General features: G+C 38.5%; 2 protein-coding genes across 3 annotated transcripts in view; both read left to right on the forward strand.

Annotated features, from left to right (window-relative positions):
* LOC126733023 (protein NRT1/ PTR FAMILY 2.7-like) overlaps nucleotides 1–13,844 on the forward strand; it is a 60,506-nt gene that overhangs the window by 8,020 nt on the left and 38,642 nt on the right. Inside the window, exon 5 of one of the 2 annotated variants that reach the window (XR_007659605.1) lies at nucleotides 11,989–12,074. The exons of the other annotated variant lie outside the window; for it this stretch is intronic. The gene's annotated coding sequence lies outside the window, so the exon portion shown is untranslated. Of the gene's footprint in view, nucleotides 1–11,988; nucleotides 12,075–13,844 lie in introns of those variants that run through there. 2 annotated transcript variants of the gene reach the window in all.
* On the forward strand, nucleotides 707–12,074 carry LOC126733046 (protein NRT1/ PTR FAMILY 2.6-like). Its single transcript, XM_050436167.1, has 4 exons — nucleotides 707–965; nucleotides 1,069–1,286; nucleotides 8,788–9,323; nucleotides 11,008–12,074. The coding sequence occupies exons 1-4, from the start codon at nucleotides 890–892 to the stop codon at nucleotides 11,846–11,848; spliced, it is 1,671 nt and encodes a 556-aa protein (XP_050292124.1). The 5' UTR covers nucleotides 707–889; the 3' UTR covers nucleotides 11,849–12,074.

The following is a 13,844-nucleotide window of genomic DNA, read 5'->3' on the forward strand; positions in this document are numbered from 1 at the left end:
GATTTTGTCTTTTGGCGTACACATTTATTCACTTTCTTAATTTATAAACAATCCCGGTAGTCCATGAAGAAAAATTCTTTTTTTTTTTTTTTTTTTTTGAGAAAGATGAAGAAAAATTCTTGAGCCACACTAAAAGGCACAATATTAACCACAATTTGTCCATGTGACGGGTTGTGGTTGGTGGAGGGTAGACTATGATTAACTTTTGTTTATTAAATTACCAAAAAAAAAAAAGGTGTGATTGTGACCAGTGAAAAGGCTTCAGTAGTGCTAGAGTACAGCTAGAACGCGGTAAACTCTTGAAGTTGGATGTAAAAGCAAATGATGCAAGGCACTAACTGCAGTAAAAAGCAATTAGTCAATTAGCTAATTAGTTAAGTTTGTTTACTTGTATAAAAAATTAGTAAGATTGTTTACTTATGCTGATTACTGACGTAATCACTTACCTATGTCATGCAGGAATAGTTTTTGCACAGATCAGAAAGAAAACCTCCCTACTGCTAGCGCACTCAATGATTCACAGCTTTTGCTTTTTTTTTTTTTTTTTTAAATATATTTTTTAATAAATTATTCTATTCTAATAGAGTAATAATAATTTTTTGTTAGATTTTATTCTTAAGCCATAATATTTGATTCTTGATATAAATTTAATTTTTGTTAGATTTTATTCTTAAGCCATAATTTTTTTTTTTGTTTACCAAAAAAAATAAAATTATTTTTTTGGTGTGGCTCAAGAACTACTCGTCCAGGAATGGACTAATCATAATATTTTCTCTGACAAGGAGTGAAGATGCCACAGGAATCTGACAAATCATACGACTTGATTAGCATATAACAAGAAGCAAAAAACTTCCATCTCACTTGGAATTAGCACTAGTTGACCTGCAATATGGAAGGTAGAGAAGCCCAAATTTCGAGCTCTGGTCCCAAACGTGGTGGCTGGATCACCTTCCCCTTCATCACTGGTCTCTCTTTCTCTCTCTCTCTCTCTCTAAAACACAAACACACACATACATGCACAGAATGTGTTGGACCAATATGTGCCTTATTTCTATTTATGTCAACCAGGAGCGGCGGCGGGCTTCACACTTGGAGGCGTAGGATGGTTGGCAAACCTGATCGTTTTTCTGATTCAGGTGTTCAATGTGAAAAGCATAAACGCAGCTCAGATTTATAACATAGCGAATGGTAGCACCAATTTTTTTCCGATCATTGGAGCAATAGTTGCTGACTCTTTCCTTGGTTCTTTCGCTGTTGCCGCAATTTCTGCCTCTATCTCTTTGCTGGTAATACTCTTACTCTGTTGCAACTTATTGCAAGATGCATTTCTGTTGTGTGTGTTCCTGTTGCTAGGCTTACTACACTCTGTTGCAATTGATAGATCTCTTGACTGTAACGAACTCAGCTTATTATGTACTTTATGAGTGTGTTTGCAAGCAGATGGTTTCTTTGATAGATGAGTTCATTATTGGCTAGATGTAGCAATTAATCATCCTATATATCTTTTCCAAGCTAATCAGGAAGAGATTAAACCTTTTCTATCAAAAAGAAAACACTCTCACCTTCCAAAAACAATATTGGAGAACACAAACTTTTTTTTATATATTATTTTTATGTGGGTGTGTGTGTTGGAGACTTTTTTTTATTTTATTTTTTTTTATTTTATTTTTAATTTTTAATAACAGTGTGTGATGGATTACATCTCTGAAAAAAATATTTCTAATTAAAAATATTATTTTGTTTGGCTTATATTGAAAGTTATTAATATTTTGTCTGAGTGGGGTTAATATGTGCCCTACACATTATTTATCTATTTTGGGAATATTTTTATGAAGAGTTGAAAAAATGGTCAAACCAATTAATTATTTTTTTCATTTTTCCATAAAAAATTTCATAAAATAGTTCACTAATATATACTCCACCATACTTATATAAAATAACGATTTATTGGGCACAACTCATTGTGCTTATATAAAATAGGGATTTACTAATGTATGTCTGAAACCACCAATAAGGTCCACCGTGCTTATAAAATAACGATTTACTAAAATAACGATTTACTGAGTAAATCGTTATTTTATAAGCACGGTGGACCTTATTGGTGGTTTAAGACATATATTAGTAAATCCCTATTTTATATAAGCATAGTGAGCATTATTGGTGGTTGTGGAAGTGGTAGTGGTGGCAAATATAGCAAAGTTGGTGTGGTGATTGGTGGTGTAGCAAGTAGTGACCGCGAAGACAAGAAGCAGGTATCCAGGTATAGTGCTTCTAGAAGTAGCCAATTTTGTAGTCAATAACTAAAGTTGAAAACTTTTTCTTTTTTCTTTTAGTTAAAAAAAGTTGAAAAGCATGGATGAAGGTACTTGAAATAATTATTATTGAAAAAAAAAAATTATTAGAATCTATATTTTTAAGTATATTATTCTTTTTTGGCTGAATTAAGTATATATTATTCTGTCCGTGACATGATTTGATCAAGATATTTTGACCAAGTCCTAGTAAGAGTGTTACCTTAAGTAGTCATCATAATTATTGGTCTTGTGAGACAAAAACCTCATACAAAAAGTCCAATTATAAATGAGCTCCTTTATTTTTTTGTTGACATGAAGTGTTTTTCATTTATTACAATTTGGAGCACGAGAAGTTAAATTATTGTTATTGTTATCGTTATTGTAAAGCTTAACACACTAAAGGTGTTGTGAGGATGATGTGAGATTTTATTGTAACTATAATATTTCTCAAAATTCTTTGTGAATTATTATTATTGTTGTTGTTGCATTTTAATGTTTTATTGCATTAAAAATGATAGGATAACCTAACAACATAGTTAAGCTCTTTTTGGTAATTTGATCCCAATAATAGTTTTATACCATTGTTATCCAAATGCGTACTTGACAAAAACAACATTTTTTTAAGCTTTTACCAAACGCGTAAGTATGATTTTAATACATCTTCTTTTTTTTTTTTTTTGGATAGGAAATACTTATCTTTATTAAGACAAAAGGACAAGTTACATTCTGTCATGCATACAGGCATTCTCTATCAGACTAGGAACTTCCTCTAGCTATGCAATATAATCCTCAACGTATTTAGCGTGTTGAGCGAGTAAATGAGCAGGGACATTTCCCTGCCGTTTAATGTGGGTAAACTTCCATCGCCTAAAGTGCGAGACTTGGTCCATTATTCCAGCGAGCACGGTGACTACTGAAGCAGGTGACGAGCCTAGTCCTTGTAAGGCGTTGCAGACTAGCAAAGAGTCACTTTCAAACTCTGCATCTCTGATACCAACGTCCTTTGCAAAACCAACCCCAACTTCCAAAGCTTTTGCTTCAGCTTCTATTGCACCCAACGTCCACTTCCACTTCTTGCTTAAGGCTGCGACCACTTCTTCGGCGCCGTCCCTAATTAAGACTCCAGCTCCTGCTTGCTTTTTTATCCAAGAAAACCGCACCATCTATGTTCACTTTATAGTATCCTTGACATGGGGGTTGCCAAGAGACAACCGGCACGGGTTCAGCTTGATGCTCTGTTTTTGCTTAATTTGCAGACTGAAACTCTTCCACCAGATGCAAGGCATTCCTGAGAACTGTTCTACCCCGCCTTTCCTTTTCCTCCCATCCGCAGGTCGTTCCTATTCTTCCATATACCCTAGCAGACTGTTATAAATTGCTCCATTTGCCCAGGCCGAGAGTGATCACACCTCTGTAGGTTCTCAAATACATCCAAGAAATTCCATTGTGGCGAGATTTCAAACGACAATGCGAATTTGTTATTGTTCCACACTTCTTTGGCATGGTCACAGCTCCACAGTAAATGACAGACCGTTTCCTCACTATCTCCACAGAGCTCACATATTCCATCCGATGTTATTTTCCTCTTTGCCAAGTTGGATTTCGTGGCTAAAATGCCCCGAGCTACCTTCCATGCGAAGTGTTTTATTTTTTGTGGGATTTTCAAGAGCCATATTGACTTCCAAATTTTCCTCCTAGCTGACTCGTCCGAACAGCCAGCCCTGGTGGCGCGTGTCTTCTCTTCCAATGCTAGTGCGTAAGCACTCTTGACTGTAAATTTCCCACTCCTATTTTCAGCCCAAATCAGTTTGTCTTGAGTGTTGCTTGAACTCAGAGGGATTCCCAGAATAGCATCTCTACAGGTATAAACCAACTATCGAGCTTGTCAATATTCCATTCACTAGTTGCTCTGTTTATGAGCTCACAAACCAGAGTATTAGTGGAGTTTGGCCTTTCCTTTGTAATCACCCTGCATGTGCATGGTCTGGGTATCCATTGATCATGCCATACCCTTATCTTGTTACCATTTCCTACTTGCCATCGCATACCTCTTTGAACTATGCTCTGTGCCGCCATTAAGCTTCTCCACACATATGATGGACTCCATCCCAATGTCGCCTCAGTAAAGCTGCAATGGGGTAAGCTCTTCACATAGGTTCTTGGGCAGCAAAAAACAACTCATGGTGTATGAAGGCACGACTTGGGCTACAGACTTGATCAGAATTTCCTTCCCAACAGGCGTCAATATTTTTTCCTTCCACCCTGAAACTTTGTTAGCCACTGTCTGTTTGAATTGCGCAAAGGTATTGTCTTAGATCTTCCTACCAGTGATGACAGACCTAGATAGGCTTCATGAGGTTTAATAACTTGTGCACCGAACATAGTTTTCACCTTCTCTTATATTCCATCGTCAGTGTTTGGGCTGAAATACAGGGAATTTTTGTGGCAATTTAACTGTTGGCCAGAGGATGTTTCATAGACCTTGAGAACTCTTTGAATTTCTGTAGCTTCACTTTCTGTTGCTCTTCCAAATATCAAGCTATTATCGGCGAAGAATAAATGGGATATTCTAGGCCCATTAGCTGAGGCAGTCACCCCTTTAATAGCATTTCTTTGTGCTTCATGGTTTAGCAAGGCAAACAAGCCCTCAGCGCACAGGAGGAAAAGATAGGGCAATAGTGGATCACCTTGTCTTAGCCCTTGGGTTGGTTGGATAAAGCCATACGGTTGCCCATTGATCTGAACTGCGTATTTCATCGAAGAAACACACCTCATTATAGTGCTAATCCATTTCTCATGGAAACCGAGCTTCTTCATAACCTGTTTCAAACATTCCTACTTAACCCGATCGTACGCCTTGCTCATGTCCAACTTTATAGCCATCTCACCACATTTACCGTTCTCCTTTTTGCTGATATGGCTCATCATCTCATGTGCCACCAAAACATTGTCGGTGATGAGATGTTCCGCCACAAAAGCGCTTTGGTTCTCTCCTATGATTTCTTGCAACACCAATTTCATCTTGTTTGCCACAACTTTTGAAGCAATTTTGCAAGCCACATTACATAAAGAAATCGGTCTATAATCAATCACTTTTTCCAGGTTCTTGGTTTTTGGAATAAGCACAATATAGGTGTCAAGGAATTTTGGAGGGGACACATCATGGTTTAGAAAATCAAGTATAGTGCTAATGACAATGGATTTAACAGTAGGCCAAAAATAATGATAAAATAAGGGAGGCATACTGTCTGGTCCAGGTGCCGTTAAGGGGTGCATTTGCTTAAGTGCCTTCTCCACTTCCATAGCATGAAAGACTTGTGTGAGAGTAGAATTCATTCTTTCAGTGACCTTGGAATGGACTGCATCAATCATTTCTTGCTCCACCTTCGGCCTTGAGGTAGAGAAAAGCTCCTAAAAATAGCCCACAAAGGCCTGCCCAATTTGGTCTACATCCTCTAGCCACCTGTTGTTTGCATCCATAATTCTGCTAATAGTATTCCATTGGTACCGGTTTGGGGCCTTAGTGTGAAAAAAGGTGGTATTTTTATCCCCAGCCTTAAACCAATTATTTCTACTTCTTTGCTGCCACATTTTCTCTTCAATGCCTAGCCACCTATTTAGCTCCATTTTCGTTGCATGAATTGCCTCCAAATTTGTACCAGTTGCCTTCATGTTTTCAAGCATTTGAAGCTTTCTTTGTAAGTCAGCAACTTGCTTTCCCACGTGGCCAAAGGTGTGTGTGTTCCATGACCTCAATGACATTTGACACTCCTCTAGACAAGCTTCAAATGGCCATTGTGAGTGGCTGGTCCGCCCCCTTTCCTATGCCTCCACCACATTTTTACATCTCTCATCTTCAAGCCACATAGATTCGAAGCGGAACAATCTTGACTGCCTCCGTTGCTTTCTTGGAAGACTAGTTTCTTTGAGCACTAAAATGCTATGGTCGGACACCAAGTTGGATAGATGGTACAACTTCACTAATGGGAAAGCAATTTCCCAATCTGTAGACACCAGTGCTATATCGAGTCTTTCTCGCACCCATCCTCGACTTCCTAACCATCTACTCCACGTGTAATCCGAACCTACATATCCCAAATCTCTCAACCTACATCTATTGATCACCTAACGAAAACATCTCATCTGCCCTTCCGGTCTAATTCCGCCATCAACCTTTTCCTTAGCATACCTTATTTCATTAAAGTCCCCCATGCATACCCACGACAAATTACTTCAACGACTAAGACTCTCCAATAATGTCCATGACTCCCCTTGTTTTCTTGTCTCTGGATGGCCATAAAACCCGGTGAACTGCCATTATTTCATTCCTTATTTTTCATTCACTATTGCATCAATGTGCCTTGGGGAGTATGATAGTATATCAACCTGCAATGGTTTCTTCCACAAAAGAGCCAAGCCTCCTGCCCGTCTTATACTCAGAACCACCAGTCCTTGCTGTCGTTCTATCTTCTGTTTTATTCCATCCATTTCCGTAACATCGAACTTAGTCTCCATGAGAAAGACTAAGGTGGGATCTTTCTCCAACACTACTTTTTGAAGTGCATTAACTGTTAGGGGGTTCCCAAGCCCCTTACAGTTCCAACTGATGGCACTCATTGTGTCCGGCGGGGCTACGCAGCAGCCTCCGCCAATCCCAAGTGTTGTGCTAAGAGTTTGCCAAGTTCCTTTATCTCACCATCTACTTTCACCCGCTTCCCATTGTCTTCCTTGTTTTCTAATTCAGCCAGAGGTGTTCTTGATCTTCTTTTTATTCCCATATCCATCATCTCATACTCCATGGTTGAAACAATGGCGTTAGTATCTCTCTGGTGATGAGTTTCCTCCCTATCCAACTTCTTGTCCTTACTAGGTATGTCTCTGTTTTCTTTATTTTTTCTTTCGTTACCACCTTTAGTCTTCTTAACGCCTTGAGCCTTTTGCTGTTTTGTAGTGGACGGCCCTAAGCTAAAAGCTATTCCAGATTGAGTCAAGCCCATTTCCTTATTTGGTTCCTGCATGGGCTTAAAGAAAGTGCCCTAAAGCCCATCTTTTAAGGATTGGGCGTGGGCTGTAGCATGTGGCCCATTTGCATGAGTACTCTCTTTCCTCTCCAGTGTGGCCTTATCCACATCTTGCACATTATTCTCCCATCCAACCCGTGCTTCCTGGTTTGTTACTGAGGTCATGGCAGATACGTTGTCGTTAATAGCATCGTCAATATCCTGAAGCTGTTGTTCAAAATTTGAACTATGCGAGAAAACCAGGTTTGTGAAACGGGTATGAGCTGGCGTATCAATCAAACTATCCACGTCAGCCCTTGAGTCCACCACCCTCACCGTCTCCTCTATTTGCTTGTCGTAGTCGCTCATTGGTACCGGCTCTGAAACAAGCCCTCCATCCACCTTTCACTCCATGTCCCCCCTACTGTCTTCCCCGAAACTGTTCCCTCCATTTTTTCTGGTCAAAACTAGTTGTGGCTTTTGGTTTCTGTCTTGCGGCGCACGCAACCATGGACCAAATTGTTTTTCTTCTGGCCTCAGTGTATCGTTACTTCATATCCACATCAGGCAATCCTGTTCATCATGGTCGATCTTTCCGCACAAATAACATAATATTGGGAGCCTTTCGTATCTGAAATCCACCATTTCAATCCGTATTCACCTAGCCGCACCTTATGACCTCGACATAGTGGCATGGAGACATCCAGACTAACCCTTCTGCGCAAGTAACTCCCCAAACAAAATCCTTTCTCATTAGCATCCACCTTCTCCACCTCCCCCAAGGTTGCGCCGATACGCATGCCCACTTCCTTAGTTTGACACATTGTGCGTAATCTGTGTATTTGGATCCAAAACGGTGATCTGTTGAACTTGACATCCTTTACCGCCTCACCATGCACTAGCTTATGAAGGAGCAGTTAGTATTTGTCCAAAGACCACGGACTAAGCAACAACACTCCATATCATCCTTCGATTGGAAGAGGAATATTACCTTATTCTCACCCAAGTAGCTGGCCTCAAAACTATGTTCTGCTCTCCAAACCTATCTCAATACCCTAACCACTGACTCCATATTGATCCTGCGCTTAGTACAGAACTTCCCAATGAGGATAGGTCCATCCTCTGTCAATGGAGCCTGGATTGCTACTTCCACCACTTCTCTCACTGACAACTTTAACCTAGCACATCTATCTATAATCTCCTCCATATTATCTATTGAGAAAGACAGTTTCTACCGTTTGCACGGAGAGAAAACTTTGCCTTTCGGCAACCCTTATGCTAATACTAGCCCCCTTTTTCACCCCTAGGGTTTCCAGAGAAAACCTAGAGAGAAAACCCCAAAAAAAATTTAGATTTTAATACATCTTAGCCAAACGGATAATTAGCATTTTTGTGTGGTTCTTCCCTCTTCTATTCTAAGGTAATACTAAAGCTACAACTTGAACAGGTACAATAAGTAGCATTCTTATAATCCAAACTATTTACCTTTGCAGGGCATAATTCTCATAACCTTGACTGTAATACTTGATCCCCTGAGACCTCAGTCATGTAATAATGGATCAAGCTTGTGCACACCACCCTCGAATGTCCAATATGCAGTCCTATACACTGGTTTAGCTATGGCAACTTTTGGGTTGGGAGGTACACGTTTTACTATTGCAACAATGGGAGCAAACCAATTTGATAAGCCAAAGGATCGAGAAATTTTCTTCAACTGGTATTTCTTTACTTTCTATTTTGCCTCTGCGGTAAGCAACACGGCTATTGTCTACATTGAGGATAATGTAAGTTGGAGAGTGGGATTTGGCATATGTGCAATTACTAACTTCATTGGCTTGGCCTTTCTCTTATTGGGAAACCGCTTCTACCTTCATGATAAGCCACAAGGGAGCCCATTCACAAGTATAGTTCGTGTTATTGTTGCCACTATTCAAAAATGGAAGATTAAACTCTCATCCAACATCGAGGATTACTACTACAAGCATGATGGAATCACAGAAACAGCTACAATACCTAAAATGAGCTTCAGGTATGAAGTTGAGTGATTAATATTTGTAAACTTGGCCTCTATACAATCATGATTTTACAGATAACTGCTACAATTACTTTCCAGGTGCCAATCTTTAGAACTTTGAAATTTTAGCCAATGTTCTAGGGTAAGAAATTGAAGTTTGTGTCCTTAGTATTGAACAGCATGATTACTGTTGCTTATGGAAATTAAATTATTCACTTTTGAAATTGAAAATAATTATCATACTTTTTCTTTTTTGGTTACCATTATTATTTTATATTGCTTCCAAAAATTCCCAACAAATTTTTTATGGACATACATTTTGAAGTATTGTTAGACTCTTAGAGATCATTCTTTCCGAGCTTATCAAAGAACTCATACTTCTGATGAATTTGCATTTAAGCACATGCCAATGCACTATATATGTCCATCTAGTATCTCACATAATGGGATATTGCAGCATTCTCATTCAACTAGCCACATTTTATCTAAAAGATCAGTTTTCTACTTTAATTTGCCCGCTTTTCTAATGCACTCTCTTCAGCAAATTTTCTAAACCCTATATATATATATATATATATTGTTAGGGTCAAATGTACTTTTGTGCTAGCAAACCCGTTTCTAAAACCTTGTTCACATGTAATTGAGTGGTGCAAGTTTTAGTGTCTAGATTAATGGTAGAAGAACTACATTGAAGGCACAAGAAACTACTTATAAAGCTGTCAAGACTCTGGTCTTGATTGCCGTTGAACCAATTGAACTTTATTAAAGCTCAATTCCAGTTTACTGGTCAAGCCTCGGGCAAAATATTTTCTTATTTTGCGGCTCATGATGAATAGAGACCTAGAGATCCAAGCGCTAGGGTTCCAGAACGTATTTAAAGACATATTAGGTCATCATAAACATAAGTAGATCAAACACACATTGAAAAGGAGATCTTGATGTGATGTCTGTGTGCCAAGGGTTTGTACCAAGTGAAGTTTTTGGCGCTATTGCCTGATGATTTAAATTATCTTTTCATTTGGTTTTTTGATTCACAAGAAGTGTTTTGCTGCATCATCATCACAATCAGTTTTGTTGTTTACATGACTAACTAAAAAAAGATGATTATAGCTTCGTAGTCACCCTCCCTTAACCACTTAATATATAGCAACATTCTGGATGCAACATATAGCTTCTGCTTATCTTAATTCATTCATGCCTATGTCATTGTGGAACACTAATACAATGGAACTCCACTATCCGTGGTCAACATGATAGAACTGCTGCTTATGGTGGTGGTGGTTTGAGCACTACAATGGTAGTAAATGTATTTGGATCGAATTGAATTTGAATAAAATTTTCTTAAAATATTGACAAATCACACCTTCTCTAAAGGGGGTTGTCTGGGGTATATACGGGCAAGTTCTTGGAGAAAATCGAAACGCCTATTTTTCACATTAGTCTCTAGGTAGTAGAAGGTTGTACTAAATTCAGTTTACCAAATCAACTTACCTTTGAGGTTACTCCCAGAAATCAACTTAACACATAAGCTCTAATGGAAAAAAGAACATAGATGATGGCCATTAACGTTTTGAAATATGCAACCAAAATCATATGGAGATCATTTTAATTCTCAAGTTTCATAATTCATTTTGACATAAGAACATCATAAGCCAATACTTTATTTGACAAACAAAAGCTAAACACACTCTTAATGCAGGTTCCTCAATCGTGCAGCATTTAAAACAGAAGGAGATGTTGGATCGGATGGTTCAATTGCAAAACCTTGGAGGATATGCACAATACAACAAGTAGAAGATCTCAAAACCCTCATTAGGATTTTCCCTTTATGGTTATCAGGTATATTCTTAAGTACCCCAATAGGAGTCCAAGGCAGTTTGACAATCCTCCAAGCTTTAACCATGGATCGCCACCTTGGGCCTCATTTTCAAATCCCTGCTGGGTCTATCCTAGTTTTATGCATGATCTCCACATCTGTATTTCTTGCAATTATTGATCACTTCCTATGTCCTATGTGGCAGAAGCTAACTCGTAGGTCTCCTACATCCCTCCAACGAATAGGGTTAGGACATGTGCTAAACATTCTAAGTATGGCAATTTCAGCACTAGTGGAAGCGAAGCGACTCAAAATAGCCCAAGCCCACCATCTCCAAGGCCAGCCCGGGGCCATAGTGCCCATGTTGGCCTTGTGGCTATTTCCACAATTAGTTTTGGTTGGCATCGGAGAAGCATTTCATTTCCCAGGACAAATTGCATTATATTATCAAGAATTTCCTGTGGCACTTAGAAGTACATCAACTGCAATGATTGCAATGATTATAGGGATTGCCTATTATTTGAGCACGGCTTTGATTGATCTTGTCCGAAGGGTTACTGGATGGTTACCAAATAATATAAACAATGGGAGGCTAGATAATGTGTATTGGTTGTTAGTTGTGGTGGGAGTGCTTAACTTTGGTTATTACTTGGTGTGCGCTTCTTTATACAGGTATCAAAATGTTGAAAAGGAAGAAGTTAGTAATTCTGGCACTAATAGGTGATGCTCATGGTGAACAATGCAAGAAGCTCACTTGTATTTCTCTATTAGTAGGCTTAAGGTACATATTTAATATTTTCACAATCGTTGATATGGACTATTATAATTGGTGTATAATAAAAGTTGAATTGATAGTAGACCAAGGTGAAAAAATGTTGATTTAATCATAACAAATCATGGTAATAATTGTGTAAATTATTATGTGGGCAATATTACTAGTTTTATGATCACTGTATGTGCGATTTTATTGTGAACTATAAAAGAGACTATATTGATGTTTGTATTTTGTCATTTTACCCAAAAAAAAAAAAATGCAACTTAATAAATGAAAAAAGTAATAAGAAGGAACACCCTGCCGATGTATTTGTCCGAATCAGCCCACAGCTAAAGAATTCTTGATTGAAATGTGGATTCTGAACCAGCAAATTACTTTCATCACGTAGGAGTTGGGCACTCCACATCTACTCTTTAGAGTGGGTCCAATGGAATAAACATCATATTTGATGTCTGCACCATAATTGCCTAAGTAACTTTAGTAACTGTTCCATCACTTTCTTGATGAGTGGATAAGTAACAATCAATGGTACCAAGTGACTACAATGTCAATAGTGGTCTGGCATCTCTGTGTCTCTTATTCCACACCCCCCCCCCCCCCCCCCCGGGGCGCCCAATAATTGCCTAAGTAACTTTAGTAACAGTTCCATCGCTTTCTTGATGAGTGGATAAGTAACAATCAATGGTAACAAGTGACTACAATGTCAATAGTGGTCTGGCATCTCTGTGTCTCTTATTCCACCCCCCCCCCCCCCCCCCCGGCGCCCAATAATTGCCTAAGTAACTTTAGTAACTGTTCCATCGCTTTCTTGATGAGTGGATAAGTAACAATCAATGGTACCAGGTGACTACAATGTCAATAGTGGTCTGGCATCTCTGTGTCTCTTATTCCACCCCCCCCCCCCCCCCCCCGGCGCCCAATAATTGCCTAAGTAACTTTAGTAACTATTCCATCGCTTTCTTGATGAGTGGATAAGTAACAATCAATGGTACCAGGTGACTACAATGTCAATAGTGGTCTGGCATCTCTGTGTCTCTTATTCCACCCCCCCACCCCCCCCCCCCCTCCCCCAAAATAATTGCCTAAGTAACTTAAGTAACTGTTCCATCGCTTTCTTGATGAGTGGATAAGTAACAATCAATGGTACTAGGTGACTACAATGTCAATAGTGGTCTGGCATCTCTGGCATCTCTGTGTCTCTTATTCCAACCCCCCACCCCCCCCAAATAATTGCCTAAGTAACTTAAGTAACTGTTCCATCGCTTTCTTGATGAGTGGATAAGTAACAATCAATGGTACCAAGTGACTACAATGTCAATAGTGGTCTGGCATCTCTGTGTCTCTTATTCCACCCCCTCCCCTTATAATTTGCAAATATATTTAACATTAGACTAAAGTTTGACAAAGTTTCAAAAAAAAAAAGTTTGACTACAAACTTAGTTATCACTAAAAAAATAATATAATTACATATTTTAAAAATTTAACTATTGAATTGTATGTTTTTTATATTCTTAACACATATCAAATTTTGTGTTAATCGAATATTATTTACTATTTGATTTTGTTTGTTTGTTTGTTTAGACTCTTGTACAATCAGATTGTTTAACCTGATTAATTAACCAAGTTGATACTAAGGTTTATTATTCAGATTTAGATTAAACACAAACAATCATATCACTAAGTGTGGAAAAGTAAATAAGATAGTAATATGATGACTTAGGAAAACCAATAGAACCGTCCAGTTTTAAGATAAAAAATCTAGGGAGAATTTAACTTAATATACTCTTAAGGCAACAAATTCACTATGATAGAATGGAAGTTTTACAATAAATTTAAACCCTAAATCTAGAGCTACCTCTTGTAGTACTTACTCACACGACCACGTGTAGCTCCGAATCCACGGACTCTTCTATCTGAATTTGTCGCACACAAACACCCACCTTTG

Source organism: Quercus robur, chromosome 1, assembly GCF_932294415.1.
Source record: "Quercus robur chromosome 1, dhQueRobu3.1, whole genome shotgun sequence".
Classification (NCBI taxonomy): Eukaryota; Viridiplantae; Streptophyta; class Magnoliopsida; order Fagales; family Fagaceae; genus Quercus; species Quercus robur.